General features: G+C 41.4%; 1 protein-coding gene across 4 annotated transcripts in view; it reads left to right on the forward strand.

The window, feature by feature from the left end:
- The window catches only part of AMPD3 (adenosine monophosphate deaminase 3), a 76,927-nt gene that overhangs the window by 52,239 nt on the left and 11,354 nt on the right, over window positions 1–13,334 (forward strand). For all 4 annotated transcript variants that reach the window (XM_031942794.1, XM_031942793.1, XM_031942795.1 and 1 more), the window contains exons 5-9: window positions 3,711–3,930; window positions 4,720–4,849; window positions 10,196–10,390; window positions 10,630–10,761; window positions 12,165–12,328. In XM_031942794.1, the coding sequence (XP_031798654.1) occupies window positions 3,711–3,930; window positions 4,720–4,849; window positions 10,196–10,390; window positions 10,630–10,761; window positions 12,165–12,328 (841 nt within the window). The remainder of the gene's footprint in view (window positions 1–3,710; window positions 3,931–4,719; window positions 4,850–10,195; window positions 10,391–10,629; window positions 10,762–12,164; window positions 12,329–13,334) is intronic.

Here is a 13,334-nt window from a genome sequence, read left to right on the forward strand (position 1 = left end):
AGACCCGTCACTCTCCATGTTGTCCCATCTCCCTGAAGGAAAAGGGAAGGCATTCCAGGCATCCGGACAGCATTGGCAAATGGGCAGAGGGAGGAAAAACCAGGACAAGTAAGAGGGAGCCCAGCTAAATCAGAGCAGAGGCTGTTTGAAGGGAAGTGAAGAAGGGCTTATCATTCATCACCTGACTTTGTGAGATCCTCTCAAGAGCCAGAGCCGATTTCCTCGAATCACATTTCCCCCCGGGACTCTTAGATCCGGAATGGACCTTGGGGATCATCAGTTCCAAACTTCTTCATTTTACTGATGCAGAACTGAGACCTCAAGACATTAAGAAAATTTCACAGGAAGTAGATGGTTGGAAGTGGGCAGGTCTCTCTGACTGTGGAAAGAATGCCCCTTTCCTCTCTACCAAGATGCTTATTGTAGTTTCTGGATTTCTATTAATTCAACAAATATTTGAGTGCCCAGGATGTGTTTAACACTGTTCTGAATATAGTGTTGGATATGGAACCTCATAAAACCTAGTCCCTGCCCTTGGGAGCCACACCTTCTACTTATGAAATATTTAAATAAAAATAAAAGACAGTATATGATTAAGTGTCTAAATGAGCCCAGAAATGAGCCCGCTGGCGCCTCTCTTTAGCAATCTGGGGCCAGAAGAAAGAGCGGTGTGGGCTGGGTGGACAGGGAAAGCTCTCTGGGGGAGGTACCGCGCTGCTTCTTTGATGGTCCCAGCATGCCAATTAGAGACTTGAGACTAAATAATTTAAATGGAAAAAGTGAGGGCAGGGGCAAGCCTTTCTTAAAACATTGCTCTTAAAAGCTCTTTTATGGGCTGGTTGAACTCCTGCCCAGTGGAATGGTGTAGTGCCCTGGTGACAGGCAGCTCAGTGCCAGCTTCTTTACTGGCAGATTTCAAGAAGCCGTTTGGTTCTGCCCAGCTGCGTGCTCTTGGCATGGGCCTGTACAGGAGAGGATGATCTTCTGGGGCTCGGGTTCCTTACCCATCCATAGGCTGTTTGCCTCCAGTGGTAGCTCATGAAAACGAGTGAGTGAAAGAAGCAAGAGACCTAGATTTTAGTCCCAAAGGTCAGTGATTGCCTGAGGATCATAGAGTTAGACCTGGAAGAGACCATGTCCAACCCTTTCATTTACAGATGAGTAGTACACTGAGTCCCAGGAGGATTGATCAAGGTCAGCAGAGGGTCAAAGGTCTGGCTTATTAGCCTAGATAAGGAGTAAGAGAGAGGTAGTATTTGAATTCAGACCCAAAGTTCGAGGCTCTTTGAGTTTTTATTTCCTTATAAGGAATGGCCCACTTGGTTCTGTTTAGGAATGTTAGAAAGATCAATCCAATAATAGATAGGAGACATGTTGGGTCTTTTAGAAGGAAGATGCTGAGCCCAGGGTTGTTTATGGAACGTGTGCCTGGGGACCAGGAAATGCCAGGATGTGCTGGGAGGAAGTGATAGAATCCAGGGAGGCCTTAGAAGGATGAGTCATGAAGTGAATTCATTTTAGGTTTGATATCTTCTTCTGAGAACCTAAACAGTGTCCATAGGCTGGCATGAGCCAAGATTGAAAGGTCATCCCAGAGCAAGGATTCTTGATAGGATTTCAGGGATTCTATGAACTTGGATGGAGTGGAGGAAAAAAAGAATAACAAACCAACCCTACATCTGTATTTTCATTAACTTTTAGTTTCCTTTATAATTCTATTTATTTCATTTTGTGCATTTAAAAGTGTCTTTTTGAGAAGGGATCCAGCCTACCAAGGAGGACTATGTCACAAAAAATGGTTGGGACTCTTTGACCTAGAGGCAGCCCCATGGCACATAGAATAGAGCATCAAGCTCAGAGTCAGGAAAACCTGAGTTCAAATCTAGCCTGAGACACTTAAGAGATAGGCAAGTCACTTAACTTGAGTCTCAGTTTCCTCTTCTGTAAAAGAGTGATAATCCTAGACCCTGACTCCCGGAGTTGTTGTGAGGATCAAAATAAATAATATGTGTGAAGCTCCTAGCACAGTGCCAAGGACATCGTAGTCACTATATAAATATGATTATTGTTGTTGATGTTATTAATATTGGAAGCCAGAATTCTTCCTGAAATCCTTAAACTATCTATTGCTTCTTCTGCCTTTTTGGAGATTTCTAGGTTCTCAGATTTGTAAGGCCCCTCTGGGGTCATCTAGTCTCACCCCCCTACTCAGAATGGGGAGGATCCCCTCTCCAGCATCCTTGAAAAGTGATTGTGTATTCTCATTTCTGGTGATGGGGAGCTCACCACCTGTGAGGGCACGCTGTTCCAATGTTGGAGAAACATTTCAGGGCAGTGGAAAAATTCGGAATTCTGCTTTCAGACTTTTGCTCCTCCACTTGTTACCTGTGTGATGATGCTCAAGTCACCTCACTGGGCCTTAATCTCCTTATCTGTCAAAAGAGGGAGGCCTCCGATGGGCTGGGTGATCCCAGGGCCCCCCAGCTACAGGTTTATGATCCTGTAATCCAATTTTGAAGAATTTCTTGTGTGTGTATGTGTGCATGTGTATGTGTGTGCACATATATATATATGCATATTATATATCTATTCTTATGTATTGGGGGAATTTCTTATATATTGAGATTTGCCGCTCCATTTGACTCAGTTTTTTTTTCCTTTGGAAAAGAGAATTCAGGGAAAGTCAGCACTATTTTAGGTCTGGTTTCTGATGTCTTTTGGTCAGTGGCAGTTTATGGCAGGGCAGCCACGATGTGGCCCTTGCCTTCTCATCTGAAGGGAAAGGAACATTGCTGACCCACAGCCGGCAGGAATCAGTTCTAAGTTTTTTTCCTAATCTAAAGTCATGTGGTCTCTTATACACAAATAGTGCTTAATAAACACAGGTTTAAAATACATTGTTTAGGAGAGGAAGGGCAATTGCTTACTTACAAATGAGGAGACTGAGGCTGTGACAAGTGAAGGAACTTGACTAAAGCCACTTTTGTGCCTTTGTACAGGTGTGTCTCCCTTTGCCATATTTGGAAAGTCCTCCTTCCTTTCTTCCACTTCGGGGAACTCTATTTTACCTTTGCACGAGTCCTCTCTAGTGTCTACAGTTGCTAGTCTCCATTCCTATCCAATTCTTTTCTATTTGTTTTGCATATACCTTATATTTACTCATCTGTATCCCGTGTTGTTTCCCCAATGGAATATAATAAGCCCTTGAGGGTAAAGGATATTGTTTTTAATAGCAAGGACTATTATGGCTTTGGCTTCATATACCCAGCACCTACATTTAGTAGATGTTTTACAAATGCATGTTGAAAGTGAATGAATGAATGAAACCAGTTAGTGAAATAGCAACTACATTTCTATTGTTCCTTTCACTATGCTTTCCTACTCTGCCCATGGATACCCCAAATGGGACTTTTACATACTTAGTTCTTAGTCAGCTAGCCTTTAGGCTTGGGAGATTGACAGACAGAACTCTAATACCTGATTATTATGAGCATCAATGACTGATGACTCAATTCCTACTTACTTTCTTTTCTTTTTTTTTTTAATTAAAGCTTTTTTTTTTTAAAAAACATATGCATGGATAATTCTTCAACATTAATTCTTGCAAAACCTTGTGTTCCAATTTTTCCCCTTCTTTCCCCCTCCCCTTCCCTAGATGTCAATGCCTGTGTACTTTTGTGCCTTTCTGTGACCTCATTTATGTTTTACAGATTTCCACCCACCACCAGAGCCACATGAAAATCCCTATTGTCTGGACAACACCCCCCCAAACCTGGGCTACGTGCTCAGAATGCAGGGTGGTATCCTCTTCGTGTATGATAATGAACAGATGCTGAAACACAATGAGCCCAGAAGCCTGCCATACCCTGACCTGGAGACCTACACAGTGGACCTCAGTCACATCCTGGCTCTCATCACAGATGGCCCAACGTATGTTGGTTTTGTTATTATTCTTGTGAGGCAGCATGACACGGTGGGTAGAGAACCATTCTAGGAAGTGAAGAAGATGTCCAGCATGTATTGGCTGTGAGAGTCTGGGCAAGTCATTTAACTTCTAGTTAGCTTAGTGCTTTAGTTTAGTTGGTTAATTTAGTGTCTAGATGGCACTTTAAGATTCTAAGTCACAGAGAAGATCCAGACATGCATTAGTAGAAGAATTCCTCACTCTCATGAAATCACAAATCTTCTTATTCCTATTATTTCTCATCTTATATTCAATGGAGTTGAGAAGGAACAAGGACACTATTCTACTCATTCTTTTTTTTTTTAAAAAAAATTAACATTTGCCAGGTTATTGCCTAGGTAGATGAAATAATTGCTTTTTAAAATTAAATTAAATGCTAAGGTGCAATATGCTTCTTCAATAGATTCACTGAAAGAATTTTGGGAGCTTAAGTAGCAGAAAGGATGATGGGGACTGTATCCTGACCCTACCTGGTTTTAATTCCTGCTAGTACATGTCTGAGGCTATATATGAACTCAGGTCTTCTTGATTCCAGGCATGGTTCTCATCTACTGCATGACTTAGATGCCTTCCTTTCCATGAGAAAGTACTGAATTTTCTATAATTGCTTTTGGATGATGGACTTTGTGTTTCATGAAAATTGTTTCCATTATTAACATGCTTCCTTGTCTGTAAAATGAGGGATTAAACCTTCCAGTTCCGAATCTGTGATCCTGGAATCATCATCATCATCATCATTTATTGTTACTCTGCAGGAAAACATATTGTCACCGGCGACTTAACTTTTTAGAATCCAAATTCAGCCTCCATGAGATGTTGAATGAAATGTCCGAGTTCAAAGAACTGAAGAGTAACCCTCACCGAGACTTCTATAATGTGAGAAAGGTGAGTCTTGGGCTGAGGGTGGACGGATGGGTGATGGATGATGGGGTCACTTCTGGCTTTCCCAAGGCTTGTGTGTTATTGGGACTTGTGTCCACAGCTTGCCTCATCCTCCCTCATTTGCAGCATCAGTTCTGCAATGAGTCTGTGGCTTTCAAAGTAGGAGGCCAGTCACTACCCACTGATGTTGGGTAGAGAAAGTTCTTGTGTATCAGAAGGGAAAAGAGGAAATAGAGAAAAGAGCCTCCCTGTGAACCAGGAAATCAGTTATCTACTAGTTGGGGTAGTATTCAGCGCCTTTTCATGATATGACATGCCCTTGCTACTTGTCTTTCTCATATTCTTCTTAGTGGCCTAGTGATTTCTTATTAGACATGAGGCCAGATTATTTTAAAGATAAAGGTTGTATTTTCTAAATATAATAATTATATATATGAGAAGAGAGAGATAGAGAGAGTAAGTGTGTGTGTGTGTGTGTGTCTTGGGTGGTGGGTAGTATATATTAGATTAGTACCTACAACCTACTTCATTGAGGATCTCATGTTTCTAACTATCCTAGCAATTTTTGATGATAAAAATGGTTACGTGTTGGGTTCAAGACTTGTTGAGAGAATGGGAGATGGAACTTGACTAGATAATTGAGAAATATGAGAGGGGGAAAGAGAGAAGGGAGTACATACACAGACCCTGTTCTGTGTCAGGTTGTCTGATAATCACTGTGAAGAATACAAGAAAATGATGAGAATTAGACTTTGCCCACTTTGGGAGAAAGCTGGAAATATATATGTGTATATGCATGCGTTTATATATGTATGCATATGTGTAAGTATATATATATATATATATATATATATATATATATATATATATAGTGTGTGTGTGTGTATGTGTGTGTGATAAATGCATTTCAAGGTAGAATGTGAATCTCTAGTAAGAAAGGTGTAAAGTCCTCTGGGAGTCCAGAGAAAGGAGAGATCACCTTTTGCTAAGGGCTTGGAGAAGACTTAATAGAGGAGATGGTATTGGAACTGGGCATTGAAGGGATGGATAGAGAATTGGACAGATGGAGCTCAGCCAGACTCTGGGAAAATATGGGTTATTTTCTCAGGAGGTGATTAGGTCCAATTTGGCTGAAACATAGGATATGTCAAATATAGTAATAGGAGATGATTAGAAAAGGAAATTGGGACGAAATCATGGTGAACCTTGAATGCCAGAAGATTTTAATCTTTATTCAGTAGGGAATAAGGAGTCATTGACAGTTTTTAAGCCAGAAAATGACATGATTAGAACTGTGTTCCAAGAAATTATTTGACTTTTGGTAAATCCCTTTCCTCTTCCTGGTCTTAGTTTCTCCATTTACAATGTGAGAGTTGAGTTAGATGATCATAGATGAAGAGATGGAAGGGATATCTTATTTTAAAGAAGATGAAACTGAGGTCCTTAACTGGAAGTTGCATCAAACCCATGTGGAAGATATGGAGAAGAAGTGGAAGAGGGAGTCTTTACCCATAATGGAAAGTGGTTGAGGGTAGCCCTTCTTCTGTCATTGGGTCACTCAGATACAAATGGAAGTCAGCTTGAGCTCAGGTCCTCTGACTTTAGTAGTTTCTTAGTGTACCAGAAATGGCATTAACATATGCTGATCTCTCTGGCTACAATTTGCAAACAAATTGCCAAATCTGAATCAGTGGGGAGAGTTTGCATACTTGGAACTCCTCACACTCCTGAAATCATAGATCTAGATCAAGGCGGGGAAAAAAGACTAAGACTTATAGGGCAGAATTATAAGGATGAATTGGAAAGGAAAGACACTGGAGGCAGGGAAACTATCTGGGACATATCATACTAGCTTGGCAAGAAATCATGAGTATCTTAACCAAGTGGTGGGAGAGGAAGTAGATGGGAAGAGATGGATGTGACAGAGGTTTCATAATTAGAATTGTCAAGACTTAAGAGAAGTCTTGGGAGACCAGAAAAGCTATCTTCAGTAACTTGAAGGGCTGCCATGTGGAGAAGGAATTAAGACTTCTTGTCTTTGGCACCAGAGGTCAGAACCAAGAACAGGGGTTGATGTTACAGAGTCAGATCTGGGTCTGATATCAAGAAAACATCCTAACGATTAGAGCTCCTCAGAAATATAACAGGCTCCCTAGAGAGTGGTCAGTCCCCTCTCCTTGGAGGCTAGACTTGGTGATTATGTTTACAGTGGACATTTACAACGGACACTTCTTTATGGTTATGAGATCATAGAGTGAGAGTCGGGGAGGGATCTTGTACTGAATTCAAACCCAAGGTCTCCCACTATCTGTGTGACTTTGGGTAAGTTCCTTAAGTCTTTGGGACTTCATTTCCTCAATTGTAAAATTAAGACATTGGACTAATTGGCCTCTAAAGGTCCTTTCAGGATTTTCTATCTATGATCTTATGTGCCATATTCCTCACCCTACATGACTATCCCTATAGACACATGTCCTAAACTGATAGTAAGGAATAGAATGTTGATGAAGTCCACGGCAGGGAATAAAACCCAGCCAATTCATAAGTGGTCTTTATTTGTATTGATTATTTTTTAAGAGGGATTGTGATTTCATGCCCTCCAGAAATGAAGAGTATGTCATCTTAGAGTTGCTGGAAGCACTGAAGGGTCCAGTGTTTATTTTTGGTCACACAATCAGAGGTGGGATTTGAAGCTGACCTTGCCCTCCACTGTTTCTCTCACAGTTTATTTCTTTGATAAAAGCCAAAAATTATTTAGGGCAGTTTTATGCCTACATCATGAAGGAATGAGCTACATGGCCTCTGGGACAGGAAGTGAAAAAATGTGAAACCAAAACATCCAGAGCCAAGTCTTTTTATCAGTAGCCATTAATAGTCTGGAGTCAAAGCTATGCCAATTTATTCAGCAAAGGCTTTAGGGTTTCTAATGCACATTAGGTAACCTGGTAATTGCTCACTAGGCTTTACCTTGTTCAGCCATTCCTTGTGTCCTTTGGTATCTCTATTGGAAACCTTGTACCATCCTTGTATGGGAAACAATATCCTTGTCCAAGCTCTTTGCAGTTTTTCATATTTGTGATCAAGGTGATTAAGGGGGAATTGATTTAAGGAACTGGTTTTCTGTTATAAAGACATCTGGCTTTATCACACACACACACCCACACACACACCTTCTCTAAGGGAAGAAGGCTACATGGGAAATTGCATGTCTTCATACTTTTTACCCAATTACCAGCTCTTCTCCTTTGATGGAAGAGCATGGTATAGCCCATGTTGAGAAGGCACAGATTGGTTATGATCTGCAGTGGTGAAAGAAATACCCTCCTCTTCAAAAAGGTCACAGATAGATTTGGGATATTTCATTCTGTCCCATCACCCAGTTACTGAGCCACCATCATCCAAATTAAAGTCACTTTTAAATATCATATCTGCCAAAAAAGATCCACCTTAAGCCTTTAAAAAGGATAAGTTTGTGGACTTTAATTTTTTAAGTGAAAATCAAATAAGATAAAGAAATATTATGTACCAAACTACATAGTAATTTTTCATCAGGAATATTTCAAATAGCATCAAGTACTTTTCTCCTCCAGAGACAAAAAATGAATATAGTAAGGCTTAGAGTGATCTAGTTTAGAAATTCACAGGGATAACCTTTGATTTCATGGACTGGCAGAAGCTGGGCTTAGACTGATTATAAAAATTGTCTCTTAAGAGAAAAATTCCATCAGTGTACTTCAATATATGTACTGAGATATGTTCAAGATATGAAGATAGTTCAGGGGAATTCTAGAGTTAATGTCAAAAGAACTTGGTTGAAATTTTGTCTCTCATGCTTACTATCGATGTGACCAAGTCATTCAACCTTCAATTTTCTTATTTGTAAAAAAAGCTAGGTGGTTAGACACAGCTGGTGTTGCATGTTCTTTCTAGACTAGAGTTATGGTCTTATGATTCGTCACACTACTAAAGACTTCTAGTCTAATGGAAACAGCCAAAAAAAATCAAATAAATAAACATATATTGTGTGTATGCACACAAGCATTTATTAAGCACCTACTATTATAGACCTTCTAGGTGCCTCTCTCCTCTCATGGTGCCTTAATAGGGAGAAAGGGAATAAGCTTTATATATAGCACTTATGTGCCAGTAAAATGGGGATGGTAATAACACCTACTTCACAAGGTTGTATGAGGATCAAATGAAATAATATTTGCAAAGCACTTTATCAATCATAAGTGATACTTTAATGTTAGGAATTATTTTTTTTGTTTAAATCCTAACTCTGATGGTTGATACCCATAGGATCCTTAGTAAATCACTTTAATGTTGTTGAGTCTTAGTTTTTTCCTCTGTATAATGGGAGAAATGGATAGGGATCAGAGAATCCTAGGTCTAGAGCTAGGAAGGCTTTGAAAAGCCATTAAACCTCACCCTCTCATTTTACAGATGACAAAACTTGAGGTTCAGCAGATGAAACAATCTGCCTGAGATCACACAGGCAGCAAACATCAGAGTTGGAATTTGAACTCAGATCCTCAATGTTCTCTGAGATTCCTTCCACCTCTGAATCTCTGACCCTTTATGATTCACTAATTGAATTGGTCTTCAGCTCCCTGCAATCACTAGTCACCAGGTGGAAGTTATATATTTGTGTCTTTCATTCTGCCTTGTTTGATCTCCCGGAGACTGACTGTGTGGGCTAAGAATTCTATATATGTAGAATCCTATCTGAGGGATGGTGGCTTATGGTAGAAGCCAAACAAACAGGGTGACCATGAATTAAAGTGTTTGCTCATTTGAGAAGAGGGATATTGGAATGAGTATTTGGAGCCAGGACACTTAGCTCTGATCATGGATTGGATAAACTGCTTTACCTCAGCCTCAGTTTCATTCTCTGGGAAATAAGCCCAAATTCTCCAGGGACTAAATGATGTTAAAATCTTTGATTCTTAGATAATGCTTTGAATCTGTGGATAACTGGTAAAAGGAAATGCCTAAAAGTCAGACACTGTAATTTGACATATTACCAAGTGTTGTGTGAAGAAAGAAGATAAGATAGCATCAGATAGAATAGGAAAGGGAAGGAAGAGAAAGAAAGGGAAGGGAAGAAAGAGGAAGAAAGGAGATGAAAAGGAAAAGAAAGGAAAGGGTTAGGGAAAATGACATGCATACAAATAATTATGATAATTAGACTGTATTGGGTACAATGTGCTCTGGATGTTTGTCCAAAGGAACAAGATGGATTCCTTCTGTCTCAATGATCTTGAGTAGTCGGCGTACAAGGACTGGGGTTATTCCTCTGCCTCCTGCCAACCTGACGGGTGTGGGGGTGTTGGGCTGTGCCTTCAGGTGGATACTCACATCCATGCCGCGGCCTGTATGAACCAGAAACATCTGCTGCGCTTCATCAAGCACACGTACCAGACAGAGCCTGACAGGATCGTCACCGAGAAGAGAGGCAGGAAGATCACGCTCAGACAGGTGTTTGATGATCTTCACATGGACCCCTATGACCTCACTGTGGACTCCTTGGATGTCCATGCGGTAAGCTGATTCACCTGGGTACTGCCAGCAGGAGTGGTGGAAATTATAGAGACCCCCAAATTGGCTCAACATGATAATGATTCATTATCTCAGATGACTTGTGATCCCCATGGTCATAGTTGGCCCCATTAGCGTGGTAAGGAGGGACTTCTTGATTTTTTAAAAGTATCTCATGTCCCTCTCCTCACCCTCAAACTAAGGCAGCCAGAATATGTACTCACTGGAGCTCTTCTTTCCAGGGCCGGCAGACCTTCCATAGGTTTGACAAATTCAACTCCAAGTACAATCCAGTGGGAGCCAGTGAGCTTCGGGACCTGTACTTGAAAACTGAAAACTACTTAGGTGGAGAATACTTTGCTCGGATGGTCAAGGTCAGTAACCTCCCAGTCCTATTACCACTTGCCCTTCCCTCTCATGCTGGATGCCAACTAGAGTGGGAGAGGACTGGGATCTGAAAGATGGGCCAGCCTCAACACAGCTAGACCTCTCTTTTCTATTCCCTCTTCTCCCTAGCTAGAAGATGGGTGGATTTCAACTGCCAAATTCCCTATACACCAATGTAGGATCACCAATTTGTGATCTCTGTTCTGTTTATCCATCAATCTCATTCATGCACATGTCAAGACATCACCCTTTGATGTCTTTGGTCCTCTTCAAAAATGAAGGACAAATAATGTTCTGTTTATCAGTCAAATGAAGAAAAGAGTGAGGCTAGATTATCACCAATCAGAAATCATGAAAACTCAGAGCAGTGTCTGGGTCCGGAGATGCACAGCATCAGAGATAAGTGAGACCTTCAGACTCATCTGGTCCCACCTCCTCATAGGAGTATAGGATTTAGAGCTCAAAGCAATCCTGGAGGATCCCAAGGTCAGACCCCTCATTTTACAGTGAAGTAAACTGAGGCTTAGAGGAATTGGTTTGTCCAGTATCACACAAGTCTAGTACAAGAATGCAGTAGATACAGAAGCAGGTCACAGGTTAGGTGACTCCCAGTTTGGGTCTCTTTCCCCTTCAGAACCATTCTAGATGCAGTTGGTAGTTGGGTCTGCTCCCAAGGGATTGCTGTGCTCTGTCCCAAAGCTGCAATTGTGCCCCTCCTCGGGGCTCCCAGGGATGTTTCTGATAGACCTTTAGCCCAAGGGCAGTATTACTGAGAAGAGGACAAATGAACTAAGTGACATACAGCATAAAGTACTTAGGTTTGCTCTAACAAAGAACTTCCCCATATCAAAATAAATGGCTAAGGGAGCTTTGGGATCTCCATACTAAATGATTTTTTGGCGTTGGAAAGGTATTTAACTTATTTAACTAAATCTAAGCTTAGAAAGACAGTTTAAGTTAGATAGGTTGGATAGGTGGTGCAGGGGATAGAGTACCAGACTCAAGAGTCGGGAGGATTCATTCATCTTCAAGGAGTTCAAATGTGGCTTCAGATACTTATTAGTTGTGTGACCTTGAGCAAGTCACTTTAACCTATTTGCCTCAGTTCCTCATCTGTAAAATGAGTTGGAGAAGGAAATGGCAAATCACTTCAATATCTTTGCCAAGAAAACTCCAAATGGGATTACAGAGATTGACACAACTGGAATAAACAACAAAAATCCCCTAAAATGATTGGGTGGTAGGGGGCTAGATAAGATCACCTCTTTAGGTTCCTCTTAGGTCAGGGACTCCATGACAAATACGACAGTCCATCCACCTCGTCCCCTCTAGATGTTGCTCAGAGCCAAGAATGATCTTGAAATGACCTGGAAACTCTTTTTGGCCACAGGAAGTGGCCCGGGAACTGGAAGAGAGCAAATACCAGTATACAGAACCCCGGCTCTCCATCTATGGGCGCTCCCCCCGAGAATGGCTCAACCTGGCCAGGTGGTTCATTAATCACAAGGTCTACTCCCCAAATATGCGTTGGATCATCCAGGTCCCCAGAATCTAGTAAGTGAGGGCCCTGCTCACTGGGCTTCCCCATGTCTCACCCCCAGCATTCTACTCTTCCAGCTGTGACTGCTCCTCCCTTCCTTCTCCTCTTACTACCACCATAAGGTTCTGCTACTCCAGCTGGCACCACGTTTTCCCCTCTTCATGCCCACGCTTTGGTCGTGTGCTCCATTTTCTAGCTCTGGACTTAAAAGCTTCTTCTCTGAAGTTGGTGTGAAAATGTTCCCTAATTTGTAAAGTACTGGTTGTGAAACCAGAGCAACTGGGTTAAATCCTTTGGAAAAAAACCTTTATTACCCATATGACATTGGACAATTCACTTAACTTTCCTGGGCCTCAGTTTCCTCATCTGTAAAATGAATGAGTTGGACTAGATAACCTTAAATATCTCTTCCAACTCTGGATCAGTGATTAGATGTTCTATTATCTCTCTATGGACTTTTTAGATTTTTAGTTCACTCACACGATGGCTCCCAGGTGATATTCTAGATCTTTCTCCTCCACATGAGAGTTTGTTTAGAGAAAGGTATCTCATAGTGGGGACACTAGCTTTTTCTTTAGGGATGCTTCCCTCAAAGATCCTGTGAGAGGAGTCCTGTAGTGTGCTCCTGATTGCTAAACATCAAAGACTAGATTGAAATTCCCAGGATAAATCAGATAAAAATTGAAGGCAGAGGAATTTACAATGACCTGGGACTTCGCACTCCCAGATCTGGAGAAGACCTTGGGGAGTCAAGCTGCTGGACTGGGGGATAACGTCAAAGTTAAGGTGGGGTGGGGAAAAGAAGTAGAGCTCAGAAGAGCCAGGTGGGCACAGGCAGAGACCAGAAGAGGCAGAGGATGATGGGGAAGTTAAGCAGGTAGAGATCACAGGAGATGAATACAGTGAATGGCAGGTAGAGGCCAGAAGTATTTCTCAAGTTAACAAGTTAGGAGGAGGTGCATCGGGATTCCTAGGGAGGTCACTGTACATAGGGAAGAATTTTTCTTTAATCAGTAAATC

The sequence above is a fragment of the Sarcophilus harrisii genome, chromosome 6, assembly GCF_902635505.1.
Source record: "Sarcophilus harrisii chromosome 6, mSarHar1.11, whole genome shotgun sequence".
In the NCBI taxonomy this organism is placed as follows: domain Eukaryota; kingdom Metazoa; phylum Chordata; class Mammalia; order Dasyuromorphia; family Dasyuridae; genus Sarcophilus; species Sarcophilus harrisii.